Genomic DNA, 24,563 nt, shown 5'->3' with positions numbered 1-24,563 from the left:
GTCCTGTGGCAGTATCAGACAATGTACACCGCTGCATCCGTTGGAGCTTTGAGGCTTGACTTGTGCTATACGTTAGGCCTGTTCCAATTTTCCAGTTCTTAACATTTTAGCCATTTGCTGGCGATGGTGGTGTAAAGGGCTCAGAGATTTCCTCTCTCACAGATTAGCCAGTGCTGATTTCCCTTTAGACTCTAATGCCCAGTCCTAATTGGGCTAATCAGCTTCTGATGTAAGAGCATGAAAAATGCCAAGCTCAAAGAAGAGCTACATCTGCTCATATGAGGACTGAATGTGCTGCTATAAATTATCTGCCGAGAGCAAATCTCACAAAAAAGTATTTTCCTGTACTTCCCTTTGGTTCGGCCACAAAAACAATGCATTTCCCTCATGTCACAAGGTGTGCTCTGCCCTCCAGTCTGTGAACTGGATGACTCCAATCAACACAGGCCTGCTTAACTGGGTTATTAGTGTCCAAGAGATGGGCATGCCTTCTGTTGACATCAGCAATGTCCTCAGTGAAAATCCTACGTGCAAGCATTTTCAGTCCCACCTGCTCAGGACCCAGCATACTGCAATGGAACATTTCAGCACATTTTGACACTCAGTAAAGTACTAATCTCTACATAGTGCTGTCAAAGACCGAGACTAGTAAGAATCCCAAGATAAGCATTGGGGATGCTGTGAATCAGTAACTGACATATAACATACTTTTAACTGTGTCTAGTTCAGTTAATCAATGGAGAGCTTTTTGCTATTTAATCTGAAAGGGTAAAATTGAGAGTCAAACAACAAACCAATCAAGCTTTTTTTTTTTTTTTTTTTTTTTTTTTTTTTTTACAGGTACTGTTACATATTTGGTATTTCTGATATGAAAAACATTGGGAAAAATCTGTTCTTGATAAAAGAAAAGCTCTCAAGAAATGCTTATGACAAAATGTGAGATTGAGGCTTTTTCAGTCTTTTCAAACAAGCTCTCCTTAGCATCCCATTGACCACTCCAGGCCAACAGAAAGTCCTTCTCTCATAGCTAAAAGTTTTCGAGCAATCTCACTTTGTGTCATGCTACCCAATGTCAATTGAACTTGCTCCATAAAGTTTGAGGAATTTGATAACACGTCTATGAATGTTATTGACAATTTACTTGAAAAGAGAAGCTGTCTCCATTTATATGGTAATGAATTGTTTTCTTTCCCGAGATGTCAATTTAATGGGAAAGAATGGATGGTTAATAGCATGAGTCAAAAGTATTGGGCAAAGAACAAATCAGTAGTCTTCTAGTTGTGCAGAGGCAGAAACGCATTGCATCACACAGCAAGTCCTACAAAGACAATATATCAGTCCTCTCTACTCAAAGGTGGGGAACAAGGAAAATTTCCAAATCCAAGAGACAGATGTGAGATATCAAGAAGAACGGGGCAGAGGGTACTAAAACACTCACCCACCTGCTGAGTTGAGATTTGTAGAGATGCTTTCAAACTGTAATCTGACAGGATGAGAAAAGTCCCAAAACTGCTTATGTCCAGGGATGATGGGGACATAAGTTTATACTATTATTTGACTAGCTGGTTTCACTTACAATTTATCTCTGTTTTTCTAATGGATGCCAAGAAAACTTTGACCTTCCTCAAGGCCAAGAGGAACTTTAAGTGGTAATGGTTATCGCAAAGAACAGCTGGTGAGAGGACAGCTGTGGCTTACCTTAGGAAAAAAGCATGAACAATGGTACAGGTCAAAGATTAGAAGAGTCTCTCCCTTCTCCTGTTTCCAGGGTCAGTTTGGGTCTGGGAATAACACAGTTGCCTCTGCCCTATGCACAGCCCCAGCTGGTCAGTCTGCCAGCTGCAAACTGGGTGCAGCTCTGCGTTTCTGCAGGCTGTCCCTAGAAGGAGAGGACTACGGTGGAGCAACCACATGGAGCCTGGCTAGCCTTATTAAGCCCAGCTCTCTCAGAGCAGGATTGACTTGGGTTGTCCTGGCCTGGGAGCAAAAGGAGCAGTGCCAAGGGACTCAGCCATGGTACAGAGCCATTGTACAGCTGCATGAGAGCCTGTTCTGGCACAGCTAGCACACAGGCAGCCTAAAAAACTTCACCAGGTGCAAGTTAGCTCCTGCACAGACATTTCCAGTACCCAGACTCTCTGGGGTTTCCTACTGTCTAAGTTTTACCTCTGGTCCTATTAAACTGAATAATGGATTGTTGATTGGAGATAGACGAATTTATCAACCTGGATTGTTGATTGGAGATAGACGAATTTATCAACCAAGTATCAGTTTTGGCTTACTTCATGGGAAAGCTGATCCACTATGAAATTTTTATGTCAAGTCTTGCAAATACCCAGGTAACTCACATCTTAAGCTTGCTATTCAGAGAAACTTGGTATCTTAGATTATTGTTGGTTGGAGATGTTTCAACAACAATGAATTCTTCCACTGCTTATTTCTTAGTCTTCTCAAAAATTATTTGAAGAATAAAGGTTAAGAGACTTGAGCATGTGCTGAACTCCCATTCACACACTGAGCTGACGGCATTAGCAATATCTGCATACTGCACTAAGATGCAATAGGCCAGCAGTAGGATGCATCTAAAATCCTCATCTCCTGTCATCTCCATACGTCCACTCTTTTTCTTGCAAAGGTGGCCCAGGAATGTCCCACTGTTTCTACACTCTCAAGCTTTTGACACAGGCCGCCTTCTGCTCCTCCTCCTCCTCTCAGATCTTTAACTTCAGGACAAGGTCAGACAGAGTAAACATAACAGAGAGACTTCTGCTAAACACTTCTCAGGAGGTGATTGAGCTTATTGGAACAGGTAGGTATTTAATTGTTATTTTCTTATAGCATTTCTCTAAATGCTATCTGTCTTGGAGATTTCCACAAACCAACTCATGGAGCATCACTAAACTTCACACAGTACCTGAGAGACATAGTTTAGTAGCTCACTGATTCAGTGGTTTTCCAGAACACATCAGGTTTTTTGGCTATGTTCTAGTGAGTTCTTTCATCTATATAACAGCTACAGTGTATGGAGTGTTTTTTCCCCTTATTTCCTTATTTTTCATGACTTGATTTCTACTTTCTTTTTAGACCCGAGTTACCCCCAACCTAGAAAGCTGTTCCCCCATCAGTCCATGTGCTTCAGTGGTACTGTAAGCTCAAAGTATAGTGATAAAGCTATATCCCAGCCTTGCCCTTTGCTGTACCTCATATTAAGAATAATTTTTAAAAAATAAATAATACCTAGTCATTAACAAAAATCAGTGAAATGCATTTCTTTCCAATTACAGACTAAGAACATTAAGAGGTTTCTTGTCAGCTCTGTAGGCTTTTTCACACTTTCTATATCATGATGTGTTTATGTTATTTCTCAAATGGTTTCTGTGAATGCTTTAAATAATTCCTCATTAAATCTACTGAGAAGCTAAATAATGGGTTAGTAAAATAGCAGAAATGGTAGAAGCTGAAAATATATATTCAGTTCCTTTCTTTTATATACAGTTCATAAAAAGCACATTTTGAAAGGTCTGATGATTCATGAAATACTTACTAAAAGACACACACATTTTAAACACTTCAAAAGAGGAAAAGAAAGGTCTTAAAAATACAGAAATCATCACACTTCTGTCTTGTTGGTTACCCATCTTTCATGGAAACATAAGTATCTAGGATACATTTCAGATGGCCACAAATATGGCCAAACCAAAAATACTTGCACTATTTTATGGGTAAAAACCACAAGGGCCTGATCCAAAACTTGAAGTCAGTGGGAACGGTAACTTCAGTAGGCTTTGGAAGAAACAACATAAGATACAACTATAAGCTTTCATAGCCCTAAAAAATGCAGGCAGGGAGATACTTACAATTAGGGATACTAGTCTTGATTAAAGAATTGCTGGTGAGCTTACTCCATACATCACAACATCCCAAGGAACTGCTCTAACAGAGAGCTAAAATATCAGCGTGTCTAATTTAAACAGAGACTCACTTCAGCTTTGCCTATTTTATGAGATGAAAAGCACAATATTGAATATTCCTGTACATTTGATGGTAAAAATCAGTAAGTCATGAAACCACATTAAAGCTTGTCATAAAAGAAGATAAAGACGGATGGCTGTTGTTACGAACACTGTCAAGATATTTCCACAGCTGTTTTAGTTAATTGATAAGACTGGATTCCAAAGCCCAAAATTTTCATAGAAAGCAATGAATATCTGGTAACATGCCTTAAAGATACGATGCGTCACCTGCATACCTGTTTAGTTAGAAACAACCAGAAGTCTAATAAGATTTTACTGGAGAACTTCAACAAATGATGCTAATATTAACCATTCCATCCAGCAATGACATCATAACTTAGATACAGAGAGAAAAATGTCAATAACCTTTTAATGAAAATATACAACAGCAAGGCATGGATTTCACCGCAATCTTTTTTTTTTTTTTTTAATGTTTTAAACAAACAGATTAGGGCTTCTATTAAAAACAGGTTTTATTTCAGAAATGCTTTCTTTAGATAGTGAAAAATACAAATAGAAATTAAATGAAACTTGTAGAACTGCAGTGAATTCATGCCATAATAGCTAAATTATATTGAAGTAGCTAAATTATATTGATCAGCATGAAATGTATGGTTTTGGTCTCATCAGTGATAACTGGAAAGCAAGAGAGGAAAAGCATAGAGCGAAAAGGTCCTATTCACAGTGGCACCAAGAGGTAAAAGTACATTTAGCCAGCTGACTTTTCATCAGTTACAGCCAACTAGTGTCCTTGGCCAAGACACTGTTCTTCAAATTCAAAACGGCCTCCACAAGGAGAATGTACCATGCTTGAAATGGCATAAATATGTAATGCTCATTAAGCTTAGTTAAATGAGCATATCAGATGCAGGACATGGCCCCAAGAGCAGGACTATATATACACACATCTGTATATATGCACTAATACCGCTTATTAAACAATGAACACATATATACACAAATATGACATGTTTACAAAACCCACAGAAAAACAGAACAATGCAGAACAAAAAGTGAACACAGATAATAAGTTAATAACGACTGAATTATCCTTTTTGTGAAGAGCATCATGTTCAGGTAAAAAAAAAAAAACCTACACTTGATTTTAAAAAACCCTGGTAAAAACTCATAAAATCCATTTTTCACAGAGAGCAAAGACAGATTAGACCAATACCGCATGAGTCTTGCAACAGCCAGTAGCCTGCCTGATTACACAAGCTCAGAAACATCTTGCAGGTACAGGATTACCATCAACACAAGTACGTTCTCGGTAGATAAAAATACAACATATTCATAGCCGAGGACTCAGAAGAATGATCCACGGATCATTCCGTGGCAATTAGGCAAAGGGAAATTTGCACTCGGACTGTAAAGTTGCATTGTCAGAGTAAAGTTGTGGGGTTTTTTAAAAAATAATGGTTCTGAAGGACTTTCATGCTCCAGCTGCTTTGCATTGCTTGGATGAAGCAAATCAAAGTTACCTGACTGAACAATCAGAGCAGACTAGCTTGACTAGTTAAATATTATATGGCTGCATATCTTATTTAGCAGTAGTGGCTCACTTAACCACCTACCCTGCTTTTCAAGAATAAACTGTTTAACTTAACATACAGATAAATCCATAACGGTCATGAACTAGAATTCAGAATAAAATTCTTTAACACAAAATCAGCATAGAAAGAGGTATCTAGATCCTAGGCATGTTGATTTTCCTTTTCATTAATCTATAAAATTCCTTCACAAAGGAGAAATAAGAAACATTTAAAACCGTTCACTGGGTCATCTGAGCAATCATAAAGATCTACAGGGCACCCACCTAGCAAAATTCAGGTCTGAGCTGATAGTGTTCCTCAAAGGACTTCTTCCACAATAATTTTTAAAAGAAGCTGTGCTTTCCTCCGTGTTCAGATTTCTAACAGTCCTGCTGTTTCAAAATTGAGAAGTGCATAAAAAAGCAAAGTTGAGATACTGAAGTAATGTCTATACTAGCAAGGTTTAGAAATCTGTGAGGAGCTTTCTGACATTGGTACTTAAGCTCAAAAGCAAAGCTAGAACTATTTTTGGCAAAACATTCCTAAACAAACAAAAAATGTGCACAGCTAAAGACCTTGAACTTAAACCCTTTTCACCACACAATGAAAGAAGACACAAACCCGCTATCAAAAATTTATTCCCCCTACCTTTCCAATGCTGTAAGGCGCGCAGGCTCATCTCTGCAGAAAGCCTCCACTGTGGACAGTAGTGCCAGCCTGAGCCTCCCTCGGTCATTTTCCCAACCCCTTCATCCAAAAGGGGAGAGTAAAGACAGCTTCATTTCCTACCAAGGGCTTCTACCCATAATACTCCTTTTGAAGATGCTTTCCCATGTCTTCACACTGCCTAAACAACGTGAAGAAGCAAAAAGCAGGAGCCAAAGCCAAGAATCTTGCCCCACATGATAAATTCCACTTTAACATTATTTTAAGAAAAATATATAAGAAGGAACACGAGCTTCTGATTACACAGAGAATAACCTTTTACAGAATATTTCTGAAAATCATATCCTAAACAAGGAACTTTGAAAAAAGCTCAAAATCTAGAAAGAAAAAAATAAAATGGCAACAGAGCATATTCCTCATCCCCTGTGCCAGGAGAGGTTACTCAACACCTCACATGGCCTATCAAAAGCCCCTAACTCCCTGTAACACTGACAACCACCCTACTCAGCAGACCCTCTCCTCCGTGTGTTAAATTGTGTTTGTGCTACATCAGATCACTGCATTCCCAGGTTTCTAACCTATTCTTCACAGGTGAAACCACTTCCAGTGTAAAAGGCAATTAACAAAGACAAGTCTTAAGCAATTCCCTTGGAGTCCCAGCTTAAAGACTTAATTGGAAGACTTCTTAGGACCTCCATATTTGGGTGATTGAGGTTTTTCGTTATCGTTTTCCTTGTTAGCTTTAAGAAACAGTTTCTACCCACAGATGCTGTAAGTTAGCTCTTGGAGACACTATTAGGTACTCTCTATAGGAATTTCCCTCAGGATAGAATTTCTGTAAACTAATTTAAATTTTATGGTAAGAATGCAAACCAACAAACAAAAGCTAGTTATTTGTATCATATTGTTATTCATATTTGATTTGTCTGTAAGCACAGAGCTACAGCAGAAATTAATCTTGGATGACTTTTATATTAACAGTATATACTATATACTCCTAATTATATATGATAGCTGGTGAGCTCAGTGCTTGAGCAGCTGCTGTACTATTACATGGCATTCCTTGGGCTGTCTTTATCTTCCACATTAGTCTCTTCTTGTGAGAATCAAATGCCATTCTGTAAATCAGCCTTGAAAGACACCTGAAAAGCAAGCAAACTTTCAGGTTTAATGTACTTTCAGAAATGAAGAAGTCCACAAAATTACCTAATTTTGCAGTGGTTTTCATTTTTACAAGTTTTAGAAGCACCATTTTATGAAATGGACTTGTAACAATGAAGAACAATAAAATCTAAACCCTACAGAACAAAAACTTGGGGCTGGAGTAATCTAGCATAGTTCTGTTGAAACCCATGGGGCTAGCCTGGGTTGTATCAACTAAACATTTGACCTCAGCTGGGCTTTGAATTTGAGGGAAATGTGTCACATTTTAAGGCTACTTTCCTTTTTCTATTTTAATCAAATAAAATAGAATCAAGTACAGAATTCTCTAGAAGGGAAAGGACTGTTTATTATGATCTTATGATCTGATTTCCTAGGAAACATGAAATACTTTACTATTCAAAGTGTTTTCCTGTGTGGGATTTTAAATACTGAAATCTGCCCTGTGGTACCTACAAGCATAAACGATAGGGAAAAGCAGCATCTACCACAGTTTGTTTGGGGGGCACCTCAACAAAGGAGAGACTCTCAGGTGGATCATAGTTGACACTTTAACCACACCTGTTTAAGGGAGAACGCTGTAGCCATTAGTTAGTTACTCTCCATCTCATAAGCCTGCTGGGAAAACTTTTTCTTCAGGTGCATCATCCACACAAGGATCTTAATGGATTTAATTTTAAGCTAAAATTACAGAACTTTATATTCAACTTTTAGAATTTCCATGCTAAAATAACCGACAGAGAAAAGAGTGCTATCAGGGCACCTACAGCAGACTTTTTATGTCTTGTTCTTTCCTTGAAGAAGTCAAGAGAAACATATTTGATATTTGGGACTGGGGGATATTAAGAGGCATCTAGTGACTTTGTTTTCAGACTCTGTGTATGAAAATTTGGAAGGAGCTTGAATGCAACTGCAAAGGAAAGGTCAATTTTAATACAGTGTTACACACTGTCAAATCCAGCCTTAGGCTTTCTGTATGCCCTGACTTCTTCACCTAGTTATGAAAACAGCCACGTGCAAAAGCGGGCTGGAACTGTGTTGAGTACATACCGGCTGGTTCTGTCTATCAGAAGAATAAAGACTTTAAAGTGTAAAAATAATAGAAAATAACAGAAGAAAAGAAGAAACACACGGCCGAGCTAAATGCATACTACTACCTAGGGGAAGTGACACATGATACTTCGGAAATGGACTGACGGGTATTTTTAGCCACAGTAGTTAGAAGCTCTTACTTCAATTAGAAAGCCCAGGTAAATTTATACTGCCACAGCTTGATGTCAGTCAAATGGAAACCTAGTAAGAAATGACAGTCTCTTTTTTGAGAGTTCTTTAATTCAGCTGGTCTTCACTAGTGAGCCTTCATGCCAGGGTCTTCCTCTGAAAAAGTCAGCCAAAGCAGTCCCAGCTTTCCCTCTACCAGGTAGCCAGCAGCAGTCAAAGCTGAGGCCAGAGCATGGTGAAGGCAGCCTCTTCTGCCAAGCACCAAGTCCAGAAGAAGGTGCAAGGGAAAGACAGGCACAGCTTGCCTACTGCATGGGGAGCATGGGGCAGGGTAGGCTGCTTAGTTTCTCCCTCTACCAACTTCAGTTATTTTGGCTCCTTGTTTCCATCAAACGCATTCCCAGCTACAGCCACCCAGTCCCCACAGCACTGGGAGCTAATGAACATCATCATATGGGTGAAATATTTAAGTGAAGGAAATAATTCACAAATTTAAAAGAAAAAAAAACTGGAAACCTGATTGCGTTTAATTTAGGCTTCATCGCTCCTGAGGACACAGCCTCAAGCCAAACTATACTCTGCTCCATAGTGTTTGAGCTTGGATGCTGCTCTTTTGCAATCTCTTTGATGAAGAAGCAGGTGTGGGTTGCTACATTTCTTGCTGGCTTGCTTGACTGCACAAATCATCTGAGAAAAGAAACACTTTCTGATACAAGGCTTTTAAACATTCCCTGTAAAAGCAGCAGAATAACATCCTTCACTGTTCCTCATTTTCAGGAAACACATAATTAGACAGAGGGCAAAAAAACCCTACTTGCTGCATCATTCCTTCGATCTGTTAACAACAGTAAGAAATCTTCCAGAAACTGGTAAGAACAATGCTGAAAAATTCCCTACCTAATCCTCAACCCAATTCTAACATGGGCCCTGCTAATACTGGAATCTGAGTGCTCAGAAAGATCTCTGTTTTGAACCTGGCAGTCTCGCAGGCTGAGACTAAGGCCATGTGATGGCATAAAATTCCGACAAATGCATTCAGAAAGCTGCGACTATTGTAGATTCATAAGGACGATTGTAACATAAATCAGTAATACTGTCTCAAGACCCTTATACTCTGAATATGTAGACATTTACCTAAAGCGCCAGGTAAGACTCCAGACAAACATTATTTTCTGGACAATTTGACTTTTCAGGCTGCTTCATCCTGTGGCTTCAGTTACTGAAAAAAGACACTGTGTCAAAGTTTCTCAATCTGTGGTCCGTGCATCTGTGATGCTCCATGAGATACCAGATGCCAGTCCATTAAAATAGTGGAAAAAAAAATTTAATGCCTGAAGACAGTCAGGATCCAGAGTCCCAAATTCAAAGATCACGTATTTTACCATTTTACTAACCATTTTCAAATACAGTAAATTGCGTTTACCTATCTGCTGAGCACAGTTCTTTTTTAAATTGTTACTTCTTCCAACCGCTAAACTGCATTTACAATATACAGTCAGGGTTCTTCACACAAAGGTCACCCAGTTGTTGGATTAAAGTCTGGTTCGCCTTGGCCAGGCACTCTTGTAAATTGTACATGGGAAGTACAATTAAAATTAGAAGAGTCTTGTAAATCATATGTCAGAAGATTGCCGTTCTGGGGCTTAGATCCTCGCATTTCCAAACTGGGGAGTTTGGCTATACAGAAAATGCAAAATCCAGTTCTTTAAGAGATGTAAGTATCCCTCAGAAAGAAAATCATCCTTATTCTGTTGTAAGATGAAGAGGAAAGAATACAAGAGACACTGCCAGTGTTTAGGAAACAGATTCCTGTCTATGGGGTAGAAAACGAGCACTTGGTCTTCTGTTGCCAACAGAACACAAAGGAATTGCTGAAAGATCAGTACCATTTATTTTATACATTTTAAAGTCTTTGCTTCTTTCCCTCTCCCCGCCTTTTTCTCCCCAGGAGCCAGCTCTTTGATTTATTTACTGCAACACTCCTTAGGAAAATGTCTTGTTTCGACTCTCTGCAGTTTTGCACTTGTCCTCTGAGTGGGTGTTACTTGCATGGCACTACTCAAAGGCGGCTGTGATATTGCTGGCACTGAGTGAGAGATATAACATATTACAGGGTATCGCTCAGCTTTCCAGAATAAACATTTGCTTGAGCAGAAACCACTTTATGGGTTTTAGCTTTTGTATTTTCTACTTATGCTTTTTGTCTATAACAAATTTCAAAACAAAGAATGAAAAAATTTACCACCAGACAAAAGTGTGCACATTGAAAGGCTAAAAGTTCTGCTCAGGCGCAGAAGAAAAGTAATTATTAGCCTGACTGTCAGGAGAAGACAGACGTCACAACCATTGAAATGGCATTCCAGTTTGCATTTCCTTTCTACACCTTGTTCGAAGCAGATACTACATTTTGGCAGGAAATGAAGAGCAAAAGCTTCCTGCAGAGATAAACTTAATGACTCAATTTATATAAACCAAACCTCCTCTGAGTTTAACATTACCCTTTACAACAACCTGATTGAATGCTCCAGGGTGAGCAGAAGATGGATGCTGCGTAGGCTTGTGCACACTGCCCGTCACTCCCTTGCTGGTCCTCACACATCTGACTCCTCTGTCCCACTGGGTTTGTGTCTTCCATGGGGACTACCAACACAACCACCAGGCTAAGCACCACCCAGGCACAGGGGTGCAGCCTCTGTGGATGCCAGCGGAACTGCACCCACCTATACCACAGCAGGACTTCACCCACTGCATGTGCAACCAGTTTGGGCCGCTGCCGGCAGAATGTCATCTCCTGCCACAGGTGACACAGGAGGAGACATTTTGCTTTTCAGGCCTCAAGAAGGTGCCCAAATTAGATTGCATCTGCAGTCCTGGGAGGGTCCTCTGCTCTGCTAACCACTCAGCACCACATGCACCCAAGGAAAAAATGTTTACCTGGTGTGGCCACGGTTAACCTTTTTTCCTTGCTGAGACGGTGCCCATGGATGAATTCACTCATGGAAGGGGGGCCCCTCAGAAGATATGATTCTGTGGAGGCGGGATGAGGGGGGGCTCTTAATAATTTCTGGAGGTAGGTCCCTGAAGTCCTGGGATGGCTCTGATCACAAAGGGAAGGTGAGAATAGTCTTGCAGGAGATCCAAGAAAAATACATATGGAAACAAAAGAGTTTTACTTTAATTACCTTTCAAAGCCTCATGAATGACAACATCATGTTAATTTGCTTAACAGGTAAAAACCAACTAGTGTTGCCACCCCACATCATTTCCACAGCAGGGCACCTTGCCTGCATTGGAAATCCTGGTTTGTGTTAGGGGAGGAGGAGAGGAGGTTGAGTTATATCTCAGCATCCTGGAGTCGACAGGTACAAGGCTCCCTGAATGTTCTCTTGGTTTTGCATTGTGACTAGAGCATACAAGAAAAGGGAATGATTATGTAGGACTTCTCTGACAGAGAGTCCTTTTCATCTTCAGAACCGTGGAGATCCCCACACCTACAGAGCTTTGGCAGGGCAGTCACAAGATGAGAACTCACTGCTTGAACAGTGAAATATTTGCATTAGGTTATGAATGGCAGCCATCCCCCTTCAAAAGGTTGCTTGCTCCCATGCAGAAAAATTGATCTGAGTGAACACATCCATATTCTTTTCACACTGATGAAGAACAAGCGAGCAACAGAGCTTAACAGAGATGCGCACTTTCTTTTGTGTTAAGCGCTGAAATGCTTATAGAGCACAATCCTTTTTTTATTTCAGATGCTCGTTACGGAAAACCTTAAGGAAAACTTGTTAAAGAAAATACATTCACACTAATATTAAAGACATACAAGATGCACTGAGACACTGACAGAATATAGTTCAAAACACTGCATTAAGGGGGAGGAGATAACATAGTGAGTAGGTGAATCAGAACCACATGTTGCCAGGCTTTGAATTTCATATTCATATTCTCCCCACCTCCTTCTCCCCAGTCAAAGTACGAAAAAAAAAAAAGAATTATAATGTTTACAATTCAGTGAACAACTTTAATGAAAGTCTGGCCACTGCACTGTACTGTAAAGATCACTGCATGCATACCTTTTCCTCTGAGTGCCACTGCTGACCAGTAAGTTTGGTTGCTGTGGGCCCTGACTATGCAGGAGGAAAGTGTCTATGCTTGGCACGGTGGCTGATGCCTCCTCACTTACTTTAGGGCTGCCGATCTTGCTCTTTCCAAGCTTGCCTTTGCTGCGTCGGGACTGCTCATGGTCGAACTCTAAATCCTCCAGTCGCTGAGTAAGGGCAAGTTTTTGCTGGATAGCCATGCGCAACAGAGAGTTTAGGGTCTTCTTCTCATCCTCCGCAGCTGCTAGCTGCCTCTGCATCTCATCCAGCTGCGTGACATACTCATCACACCTGGGAAAACAAACAAGGCAGAAATCTTGGAATGGGTCCAAGAACCAATCTTACAGGTGATCACATTCCTGGGCTGCAATTACAGAGACAGATTCACATCCAAGCTCTCGCTGAACCTAACCCTGGAAGCAGACAGCCTGAATTCTTCCATTCCCACTTTGAACAAATTTGGACTTGGATCTGAATGCCAACACTTCTCATTCAGCAGGGGAACCTGTTTCTAGAATATCAGAGTAGTCTATGACAACGTGAGATGTTTCTAATGCAGATAACAAGCAATTAGAGGGAAGGTTTGGGACTATCTCCAGGTTAGAACACAAATAACAATTTTGGGGGCTGGTTCAGCTAGTAACTCACCAGGGATAAGAATGTCTACTGACTAGATAATACTATTTTTCATAGACAGTAATATCTACTTAAGCAAAATATTACAAAAAGTGATGAAAAAAAGACTGCAAGTACTTTGAACACTTGACACATCAGATTTTGTGAAATGAGAAGCCCTCAGTTGTTTGCCATTGTTAACTGATTAAAGAGGTGCTATTCAGGAAACCCCACACCTGGAAGTTATTTCACATTTACTGTTGAATCTCTTGGCAGTGTGCTCAGGTATCCATTGCTATGGTCACTTGCTCCTTTTTAACCCTCAGCCTCTTTTATCTGCATGAAAAACTGTATCTTTTTCATTTGCTTTAGATCTCTGAGACAGATTTGGAAATAAAACCACTTTCTCATGATTTTGTTAGCATTTAAGACTGAATTCAATTTAGTTCCGCTTTAAACAATGATTCCTAAAGTTAACAGGAAGAGCAAGGCATTTCAGGATGGTCTTAGTCACTTTTTGAAGTGAAATAGCTTCAGTTTGTTAACAATAGACCATCTAATCAGTAAGAACCAAGAGTGATAAAAGTATACCAGCAGTGAAGTGATTCACAGATAGCAGTACTGTCTGACCACCAGACATTTGTGGCAACATCCAAGAACTTTTCATGTTAAATGATGCAGCTCTCATCAAATCTCCTCCCCATGTGATCTGTATAAATCTAAATAGCTTTGCTGTGTAATTACAACAGTGTAATGGATGAGGATTTAACTTTATCAGTACCACTCACAGAAAACAAGCATAGAAAATAATTTTAGTTTTCCTTCTCAAAATATGTGATGCAATAAACTTTTGAATTATTGCAAACTGAGGGATGAAACTAATTTCTCTGAAACTTTAATCTTCTCCTTGGGAAACAAATAAAGTATACTCGAAAATTCGTAGTTATTCTTCACACACAAACACATATATATATATTGTACTATCCTTTTGAATAATTCAGGCACTGGAAGCAAAATTGCTAAGTCAGCCATAGTTTCATCTCCATTTTCAGTATTATCTTTCTTCTACAGGACCTTAATAAACATGACTGTCTCTATTCAAGCGTTGAGGAAGAGAGCTATTTCTGAAACGTTGGTTGGCTTTAAGCCAATTTGCACACCTATTTCTGCTCCAAGCTATGAGATGTCTATTGATGCTTTAGCCAGTTTCTTTGACAGAGACATTAGAATGAAATCAGCATTCTGGAGATTAAATTCAATTTATTTGAAATAGGAATTACTATAATGTCTGTGTATCAGAGTTTTAAAGACTCATTCTTGTAACCAGATGGATCCTGTATCCATCTCTTATTCTTTCCTGCTTTCCCCTTTGTCTAGGAGACATCTTTTTTTTTTTTCCCAAATATGTTTTCTGTTGAAAAATTTAAAAAGTAACACCTGCAGCAACACCTGTAGCACAGTGCCACTAGAGGAACGAACTGCCTTGGTATAATATGCCAACAAGCCAATTTTGGTTTTGGAAAAAGATTGGTTTTCTTCAGGCCTTAGGATGTGTTCTTGGTATTTAGGCACCTGCTTTGTAAAACAGCGTAATTGAGCAGTTGAGAAACATAAGCTCCATGAAGGTGGATATTACTACAGCAGACTTAGACAAACCTGCTTTTTGTTACCTGCTGCGAACTACAACAAGCTGGCCCTAGAAACCTGGATATACTAGATGCTGTTAGCTGGTCTCATACTTGAGACAAAACCAATTTTGTTAATACAACATTTTCCCACTGTTCTGATTAATTATATGCCCTTCCTAGAAGCCTCCCCATAACAGCAACCCCACATTTTTAGCAGTTCACTGCAGTGTTTGGGTGATTCCAGTCATCTGACCTTCACCACGACTCGAAGTTTCCTATTATTTTTCACAAACATGTGGTCTGTTGTCTCTGTGTTTTGTTGCTCAAGCATGTGGGGTTTTTTTTGAGAAACAGTGTTCAGAAAGGTTAAACCTAACTCAGTCAAGTAAAGGCCATAATTAACTTCAGAAACTGCTGAATTAACAGCCTCACATCTCCTTGAAGTCTGCAGCAGTGAAGGTTATTCCATGTAGTGGGAGGTAGCTACTGCCTGCAGCTATGGCATTTCCCTTTGCTGAAATATTCCCTGCTACGTGCAAGTGTGGGATAAAGAGAGCAGTGTTTCCAATTAAAAAAGAAAAAAGCATTACATGCATCCATATTGCCTTTTGCCCACATGTTTTATAAACATTTGTGAAGTCTCACAGCATACCGAGGAAGAAAAAGGTTAAGAGCTCCTAAGAGAGATGACTTCTGGCACGGCATAGACCATTGCAGACTGAGCAGGGCTCCAGGATGCAGCAGGGCTCTGAACGGGTCTTTCAGAAGTACTCAAATAGTAGTGAATAACAAAAATTAGGTTATGTCCTCCTGAGTCAGAGGTCTTTCCCAATTTCTCCCTTGCCCCAGGACAGGTGTAAGCTGCAAGTGACTTATTAAATAAACAGCACTGTTATCTTGCTGTCTGCTGGTCTACTTATTGCCAGAGCAAAAGTCAAGATTTCACCTATTTCTCATTTCTCTTGTCTCAGAAAGGAAGCAGACAGGCACGTAAGCCCACTTATTTTGTATGAACTGATCCAAGAAGTTTATGTAGGAGTTTGAGGGATTTCTAGTTCCATCTATCTCTCTTGTCTAGGAATGCAAACCAAATACCGAGTCAGGCTTATGCATAATTTAGGTAACATAAATCATAGCAGAGCTTGAGCTAAAACCCAGTGACACTGACAGTGACAGATCCCTGCTCTAGCCATATAAGCATAATTCTCTTGTGATCATAAGTTCTCATCTAGGATAGGTCCAGGACCTGTCCGAACTTCCTAGTCCATCTCTTCAGCACACTTTTTTCTTTAAATATTAATCACAAGAAAACACCTTGATGGATGGAGAATAAAATCAGTGCATGCAGTGTCAGGACTGTGGCAATATAGTAAGTAATATTTCTTGCTCTCTCCTTTTGAGTATCTCTGTTTAGGCTGGGAAAGCAAGCACGTGTCAGGGCTAAGTAAAATTAGCTTTCTGAATCCCTTTAGGATCCTGCTTTAAAAGTAGTTCCTTCTCTCCTTCAGCACTAGACTTCTTTTCCCTTCCTCTTCCAGGGAAACCCCTACTCTAGACAGGAAAACTAATGGTTTAAAGCATATATTTTTCATTTGCCCTCTGGATGAGCGCTGGCCACCAGCCCCACTGCTTCCCATTCCCACAGCTCCCACCTGGGTCAACAACTCAGGGTTGGAGTGAGGGGAAACGACAGGAGGGGCAGGAAAGGCTCTCAATGTTTTTTCTGGTCTGGGACTACCAGAAGTAGCCCGGGACAGAATAAGCAGGCTTTATAAAGGCAGGAGCTGCAAATCTGACGGGTAGCACATGGCCCTGGCATGGAACAGGAACTTTAACTGTGCTCTGCCAACCCCATGCATCCCCCAAGAAAGAAGGTTTTTCTATGCTGTTGCTTTCTCTTTCTTTTTTTAAGAGAGATGTTTGGGGAAAAGGGAGTTTGAACTGTATTGAGGACATATTCTTGATGGGTCTGAAATAAATTCAGAAAGGGATCACAAGGCTAATGCAGAGGGAAGAAGGAAGCTGTAGAGATCAGAACCACAGAGATTTTGGATTGGGAAAAAAACAGTCCCAGAAGGAAAAAGAGCAAAAGTAGAGGTACAAGCAGGACAGAAGGACTTTTGAGGGGGAGAAGAGAACTGAAGAAAGAACTTAAGGAACGGAAGGATGCACAAGTGGCAGGGGGAAAAAAAGGAGATTTTGGATTGGGAAAAAAACAGTCCCAGAAGGAAAAAGAGCAAAAGTAGAGGTACAAGCAGGACAGAAGGACTTTTGAGGGGGAGGAGAGAAGAACTGAAGAAAGAACTTAAGGAACGGAAGGATAAACAAGTGGCAGGGGAAATCACAGAAAAAGGATGGGTCTTGCTTTCTGCATAGGGGAGCTTTGGAGAAAAGTGTCATCTTTGCTGTTCAAAGCAGAAACAGGTGTGCTGTGCTCTCCTTATAACGTGGTATGACCTTTATCCAGTGCATTTGAGGGAGAAACCATACAGTTCAGCACCAGAATGAACATCCATTTGGGGACCAGATGAACAGAAAAGGATGGTTTATGAAAGAGAAAGGATATTGCTGTATCAAACAGTATATGAAATCATTTTCAGAACTATAATATAAGCCTACTGTCAGAGGGATGTTCTCCCTACAGTACAAATTCAGGATTAACTACCATGTGATGCAGGATAACCATGGAAACCACTGTTTTATTCAACAGAAGACTAAACAATTGCTTTTTTATGCTGGAAGTTGCTATTGCATCAGTTGTTACTGCATGAAGAATCTTAGTCTCGTATTTTCAAACAGATTTCTCTTCTTGAACAGACATCTATAGTATATCGGCTGTCATTTAAACAAATGTTATTCCAAATGGAGTATTCAGAATGAGTCAATAATTTGTACATTTAGGAATAGTGATTTAATTATAAAGGCCATTAGATTCCAGGGTAAGGAAGGAAAAGGAATCTTTTACAACAGAAAACTCTAGGAGCACACTGATGTGCAAGACCTTGCAGCGAACGATTTTTTATAACAGTGCTCAGAAAATACTGGGCAAAACTTACAACCTCAAGGGCAGGGATACGTTCACAGGCCACGCAGTGAGTGTTTAATCAGTACTGCATGGAGTTCACCAGCAGCAGTAGATGCTTTGGGTGGGATTTATCTCTACTAACATTAGATATTTACAAAGTGGAGATCTGTAACTTGGCCACTCACCCAGATTCCCTTTATAGTTCATGGAAGAAAAACAGAAGCTTCATTGCATCCTACACACAAAGCATCTAGAAAAGGCATCTAGATGAATGGCACCCTTTAAGCCTAACTCTCACAGAAAAGATGCTGCCGTCTCCCACCAGCTTTAGGATATGCCTTAAACCCAACAGAAGTGTGCGCTCAGGATGCCCAAACTGGGTAAAGAGCATTCAGTACACCAACAACCTAACGTTCCCTTTAAGTAACAACTTTTAAATCTTTGCAAACTTCTTTTACCTCATAGGTTGATGATTTATGCTCCATGCAAGACCCTTGTTTGCTTTATGCTCATGATGCCACTCCTCTCCTCTGGAGTTAGTAGCCTTCCAGGTAGTCTTATAGAGTTAGTATATTCGTGTATCTCCTACAGCTTGCAAATAAAGATCGACACATGCATTTCTAATATACACACACCACTTGGCTTTCTTGAAGAAAATCTTTAGATGCCAATGGAATCAATGGAGCTACCTTGGTTCACACCACCTGCTGAGTTGGTTCTTCATTTCCATTATGGCACTACACGTACTCTTCTGACGATGAACCTATGATGAATTTGTATACAGCACCAATGTGACGGCATGTAAATGTCCCTTCTTCTTCCTTCCCACCTCTCCCAGCTTCTGCTGCCACTGTCACTAAGCAACAAAGGCCCTCAGAAGGCTGGAAGAGGTGAGATGGTACCTATAAACCGCAGGGAGCACCGGAGAGGTGTTGGCATGAGGCATGAAGACTTCTTACCGCTTATGGACTAAAGCGCAAGCAAGAAATCTGCATTGTGTTTGACCATATGGGGAAAAAAAAGCCTTGATATAACAGCATAATTTCCTGAGGATACTAATTTCCTTGTGTATTTGGGAATTAAGAATTTATCGATGAAAGTGTTGATCTTTAAAAAAATTATTTTTAGGTAACCTTTTAAAAAGCAGCTAAAACCAAAAGCTCTTCTGAAGGTGTAGGAGAAGGAAGATGGGAGATGATTAATTACTGTCCCGCCAGGAGGAACTATGTTACAGAAGATAAGTGAAACTTTTATCCTGTGAAGGAGAAGATAATTGAATATCACAGCAAGAAAAATAAGAACTCATGCTGGAGTGGGAAATTGTAGTGGCCTCACAATTATTAGTGCTGGATTACAGCATAGGCTGGTTGATGAAATAGATTTTACTAATAGTAATTACCTCACGATATGAAAACATGGGGTTCTGAAGATCATCATTAACCATACGATAGCTTTACGACAGAATCACTGCGTACTTCTGAATGTGAAAATCAGCCACATAAATCTATTATTTGATTTCCACTTTAAAAAGCCCTATAAATGCAAATATACTGGAGGTTGACACTGGCATTTATAACACTTTACTCAAGGTTGTATTGACATTGCTATTCTCCAGCTTTATTTTCCAAGACACACATCTCAATAGCACTTGAAAGCTTGCAGATTTTGCACAGTGTGCACTCTAAGACTCATTCACCTTCATCCAGCAAACACCTGACCTTGCAGAAGATAATTTCTGTCTCTCCTCCTAAGCATCCAACATACACAGCTCAGTCTGTTCTCACTTAGCACACACATATTTACTTTTACAGTGCTGAGCCAGACAGTGAAACCATTTCCCTTACCTGGTTGCAAACATTGCTCTCAAGGATGAGAAGGTTGCTGCGTCTTCCTTCAAAGCCTTCAATTCATTCCGTAGTTTGGTCATGGTTTCAGTCACCATTGCTTTTTCATTTTCATATTTATTCTTCAAATTGGCTAGTGCCACTTCAGCTGTCTGAAAACACAAACAAGGATATGTGCTTAGGAGACAGATATCTGATAACAGCTAGGATCCCATGTTTGATTTTACTTTAGATTTCATTCTTCATTCATACAGTAAAAGAAAGTTAGACTTGAGCTTCATTGCACTGCACCCTTTAATGTCTTCTTTTAAGTTGTACTCCATGAAACCAGGAAAAGGAGAAAGCAGTTGAAAGGACAAAGTCAATTTCAATCCACTGGCAAAAACTCAATACCTTAACTGTCTCTGCAAAACTGTGCAGCTGTACGTTGAGGGCTCAGGCAAGTAAGTTACTACAGCTTAAGGAGTTGCTACCGTGTCATCTGAGCTGCAATAAACAACCAGGTGTGTCCCATGACCACGTTGCAAACGGGACACACGGCACGTGGGACTTGGCCTCTGTAGCCAAGGTGGGAACTAACGTGTTTTGCCTCATGATTCCTGCCAGCTGAGGCTTTCCTTGAGCGAGGAGACTGCTAGGACCTGACAGCTTGCTTTTATGTCTGAGCACTGGCAACGCCTACTGTTGTGCAAAACAGCATTATTTTGGCAGTTTTAACCACTACAAAAAAGAACAAAAGAAGTGTAAATTACAATTCTCATCTAATAGGAAAGCAAGGGTTTATAGTCATCCTATTCCTTCAGTTTTTCTTCTTCCTCCTTTCTTTTTTCAATTTCATCCATTACATTTCTTTAATTGATTGCCCTACTGCTTTTAATAGTTACGTATGCCTTATTTCTGCAAGAGTTGAACCTTCTGTTTTTCCTATGAAGTCTGGAACAATTTTGAAGTTATTCAAAATACATAGTTTTATAGAGGCTTTATACCTACTGCTGCTTTGAGACATTAAAATTATTGCCATTGCATGAGATGAAGAAAAAAATGTTTCCTTTTACATTTACTCAGGGTGGGTTACGGTTGTTTTTTCACTTCATTTAGTGCATAATAAGTTGCAGCATTTCATACAGGCAATCAATTTCCCCTGTTGATCTTGTGGGTTCTTGAGTCATCACCAGGGGAGAGAGATGTGTAGAAGAACATTAGTTTAAAGCAACCAGCAAGGGGACATGACAGAAGATGGTAATGGCCAAACAGTTGGCAACTTATTTTAAGCTCAGTTTTCTGAAACTCAGTACATTTCCCACTAACAATGTCTCTTAACAAAAGGACATATTACCATCTCCTACTAAAAATCAACTCTATTCATTTGTGTCTGGGGAAATAGCACAGTTAGAAATGGCAGCATTAAAATAATTCAAATTTTTTTCCCAATTGTACACTCACCAATAATGTTTTCTCTACTTTCACACTAGTTTACACTGAGAGAAGAGATTTAAAAAAATCACTAGTAACTACCTGTCATTTTAAATAGATGGGTTTTTTCATGCCAATTTTGAAATCATCAGCAATACACATTAAAAAAATCAACCACTTAGGGCTATATTCAAATAAATGCAGCTTTTCTCAACCTTGCTGACATATGCTTTGGTGTAATGTAGGATGGTAGGCACCATCCTACGCCTTGGCAGGATAAAGCAGAAATCGTCAGCTTTCTATCTGTTTTCAGCCATCAGCAAAAATGTACACTCATAAATTAACATGGAGAAGAAGGATTAACTATGTTTAATAGAACTGCTTTTTTGAAGGGAAATCTAGGAAATAGTGCACCGGGGACAAATTCCTATTTAACAGATATGATTAAATCGGATTCATTTAAGAATTTTCAGGTCACTAATGAGGCAGAAGTGATTTATGAAAGCACAGGTAGACTCTATAGCTCAAACTGAGTTCTGCTTTGCCCCTAAGGCAGGAATTCAGATGTCTTTGCTTTGTAAGAGAAATACAGCCCCATGCCCCTTAACCTATCATAACTCATATTTGAATACAGAATTCATGTAAAGATTTTCCTTTGTTTAGGAATGAAAATGAGTTAAAGATATGTGCCACCCCTAATGCTAGACTTTAAAAAAAAAAAAAGCTGTTTCAGCAGTGGGATTACATGTTCCATGTAAACCCAGTAATTTACACATCACTGAAACTGTGCACAATGATCAGACAGATCATTGTGATCCCTATGTTTTAGTCTGGATGTCAGGGTAAGTTAAATGGACGTGTAACACTACAGGATGAAAAATAACTTAGAAATATCGTTTAGTTGGTGAATAAAGGTAACAGAGGAAGGACTGTGTCAAACCTTCAAACCTTTTTTTCTTTGTATTAAGAGTTTTCCATAAAACAACATATAGGAAATGAAACATAAATTGCAAAACCTGTTGGAAGTGCCTGGTGGCTCTCCACACACCAGACAAGCTTTTGAACACACCCCTTTGCAGGCTGTCGAGGGTCTCCCTTCTGAAAGTCTCCTAAGCGAAGAATGAATGGGCACAAGTGCTCTACTAGAGAAGCAAATAAAACTAACAAAAATGTGTTTTTAATAGGCAAGAGAAAGAAGGGGGAAGCAAGCAAGGGTAGCTTCTGTTAGAAACCTGCAGACAGGCAGCCAGGGCCAGCAGAGCAGCAGTGCATTGCTTTAGCGTGAGGCTCGAGAGGTCCTTGCAAGAGCCGATGGGTGCCCGACTGTGCGGATGCTCGTGTTACCTACAGCTCATCGGTTTGGGACAGCAGCAGCTCTAGTCTAAATCATTTCTATTTGTTCCCCCTCTCAGCCAATCTCCAAAATTGTGCCTGTTGAACCACATATGTGGGGCTGTGCCTGAAACCAGTTCTGTGGGATAATCTGGATTTTAAAAACCTGGGGCAAATGGTGCCTTCGGAGTGTGCTCTGAAAGGAAGGATGGGGCAAATAAAAGTCTGCATTCCCCAAGCAGCGGGTGCCAGAAGGAAGCAGATGTCCAGGACCTGGCTTTGTTTTTAACAGCTCTTTCTGAAGCATTTGGTTTTAAGCTGTGGTTAACTACAAAACTGTGTTACAGAAACGGCTCTACATAAAAATGCAACCTCTGAGCAACACACATGAAAATGAAGAGCACAAGAAAAAGATGAAAACACAGAAAAATGTGTGACTACTCTTCAGTGAAGTAAATAACGCAATAAGACAGGAGAGGGACTAATGACACTCCTGACAGGGGGACCAGTCCTGAAGAGAAACTGGGCAAACACACTACCCAGCCACTCAGCAAGCCACCTGGGGACACAGGATTAATGGCTCGCAGAGCACATAGCATTTGCTGTGCAGAGGACATCACCTGGATCTGACAGCAAGGCTGGGAGGGAGCAGAGAGCTCCAACATCTGGACTCCCACGGGGTGTGAAACACTATCCAGGAAGAGAGAGCTGGGGCACGCAGAGCTCAGCACCCCCATCCCCAACACCCAGCCACGGAGCCGCACAGGCTGTGGTGGGCACACACCCGAGCCCAGGACCCAAGGCACTGCCAGAACTAACGACGTCCTTATCCTTACAGAGGAGATGCCCATATCCATCTGCCTAAAGGTTGCCACCTTAATCCTGAAATCCATGAACAAACCTCATTTTCTCTATATATTCACATTCTAAGACGACTTCATATCCCATTTACTTTACATTAGCAGTGTGAGAAGCAAACTAAGTAAAAAAACTGTTGCTGAAGACATATTAACTCCTACAGTGGTAAGTACTTTATTTTTTCACACAAGAAAGCAGAACAGTAGCCTGTTATTTTAGTGCAGAAATTGTACGTGGTACTGGATCTTTCCACTCAGCCCCACTTTCCCAGCTGAAATTCTACTGTATTCTGTCTATATAACATCAGGGCGTTTATTTATAGATAAGGTACTGTATGTCTGGGGTTATCAAGTTATTTTTTCTGAAGGACTTTTATGGGTATCTCAGTTATGGGAGCTGGAGACACCATAGTTACGGCCAATACGGATGTGAAGTTCTTGCTGACTCAACTCCTTCCCATCGAACTATTTAGCCATGAGAACAACCGATCATTTTTCAATCAGAACCTCAGGATATTAAATTCCCCTCATAGGCAGCTTTGCTTTCTGAATGTTATTAGAAATCAAAATCAAAACCATTATTGAGCTGGTCCTAAAAGTTATTATGTCATTAATTTGATATTACTTCACAATTTATGCTACTTGGTAACGCTAATGCTACTTGGGTTTGCTCCACAAAATGTGCTGACACAGTAATTACAGCTACAAATAAATGGATACATAAATCAAGACAGGTAAACAAGCAAGCTAGCAAGATATACATGCCTTGCTATCTTGAACAACTGATATAATAATCCATTTTCCCAGGCTTAGGTTTGCAGCTTCTTAGAGCAAATCTTGCTCTCTTTCTTGTGTTACAGGGTTTCGCGTATTCTGTTTGCGGCCCAGCCTAATGCTTAATGCTTACTTGAAAATATTACTAAAGAAAATTCAGCTGGATTCAAAAGTAATATCATCAGATATTGCCAAATGCATTAAACTAGGCAACATCTTGTCAGGTTCAAACAGAAATTTATTGTATGCTGTTAAAGATTTAAAAGGTGCAACTGCACTGCTGGAGTGGCAGGCCCACTGCAGCAGGAGCAGACAGAAAGAGACTCCTTCAGGGCTCTCCTGCAGTCGGGTAAGTTACTGTGAAAAGAAGTGAACACAATTC

General features: G+C 40.1%; 1 protein-coding gene across 1 annotated transcript in view; it reads right to left on the bottom strand.

Moving 5' to 3' along the window:
- BICD1 (bicaudal D homolog 1 (Drosophila)) overlaps nucleotides 1-24,563 on the bottom strand; it is a gene marked incomplete at its 5' end in the record, with an annotated part of 91,322 nt that overhangs the window by 9,859 nt on the left and 56,900 nt on the right. The window contains 3 exon segments of the mRNA XM_009332913.1: nucleotides 11,528-11,718; nucleotides 12,667-12,984; nucleotides 19,806-19,957. Coding sequence (XP_009331188.1) covers nucleotides 11,528-11,718; nucleotides 12,667-12,984; nucleotides 19,806-19,957 — 661 coding nt within the window.

The sequence above is a fragment of the Pygoscelis adeliae genome, unplaced genomic scaffold, assembly GCF_000699105.1.
Source record: "Pygoscelis adeliae isolate BGI_AS28 unplaced genomic scaffold, ASM69910v1 Scaffold38, whole genome shotgun sequence".
Classification (NCBI taxonomy): domain Eukaryota; kingdom Metazoa; phylum Chordata; class Aves; order Sphenisciformes; family Spheniscidae; genus Pygoscelis; species Pygoscelis adeliae.
Note: the sequence above shows the minus strand (reverse complement) of the source record. Positions and strands in the feature narration are given on the sequence as shown.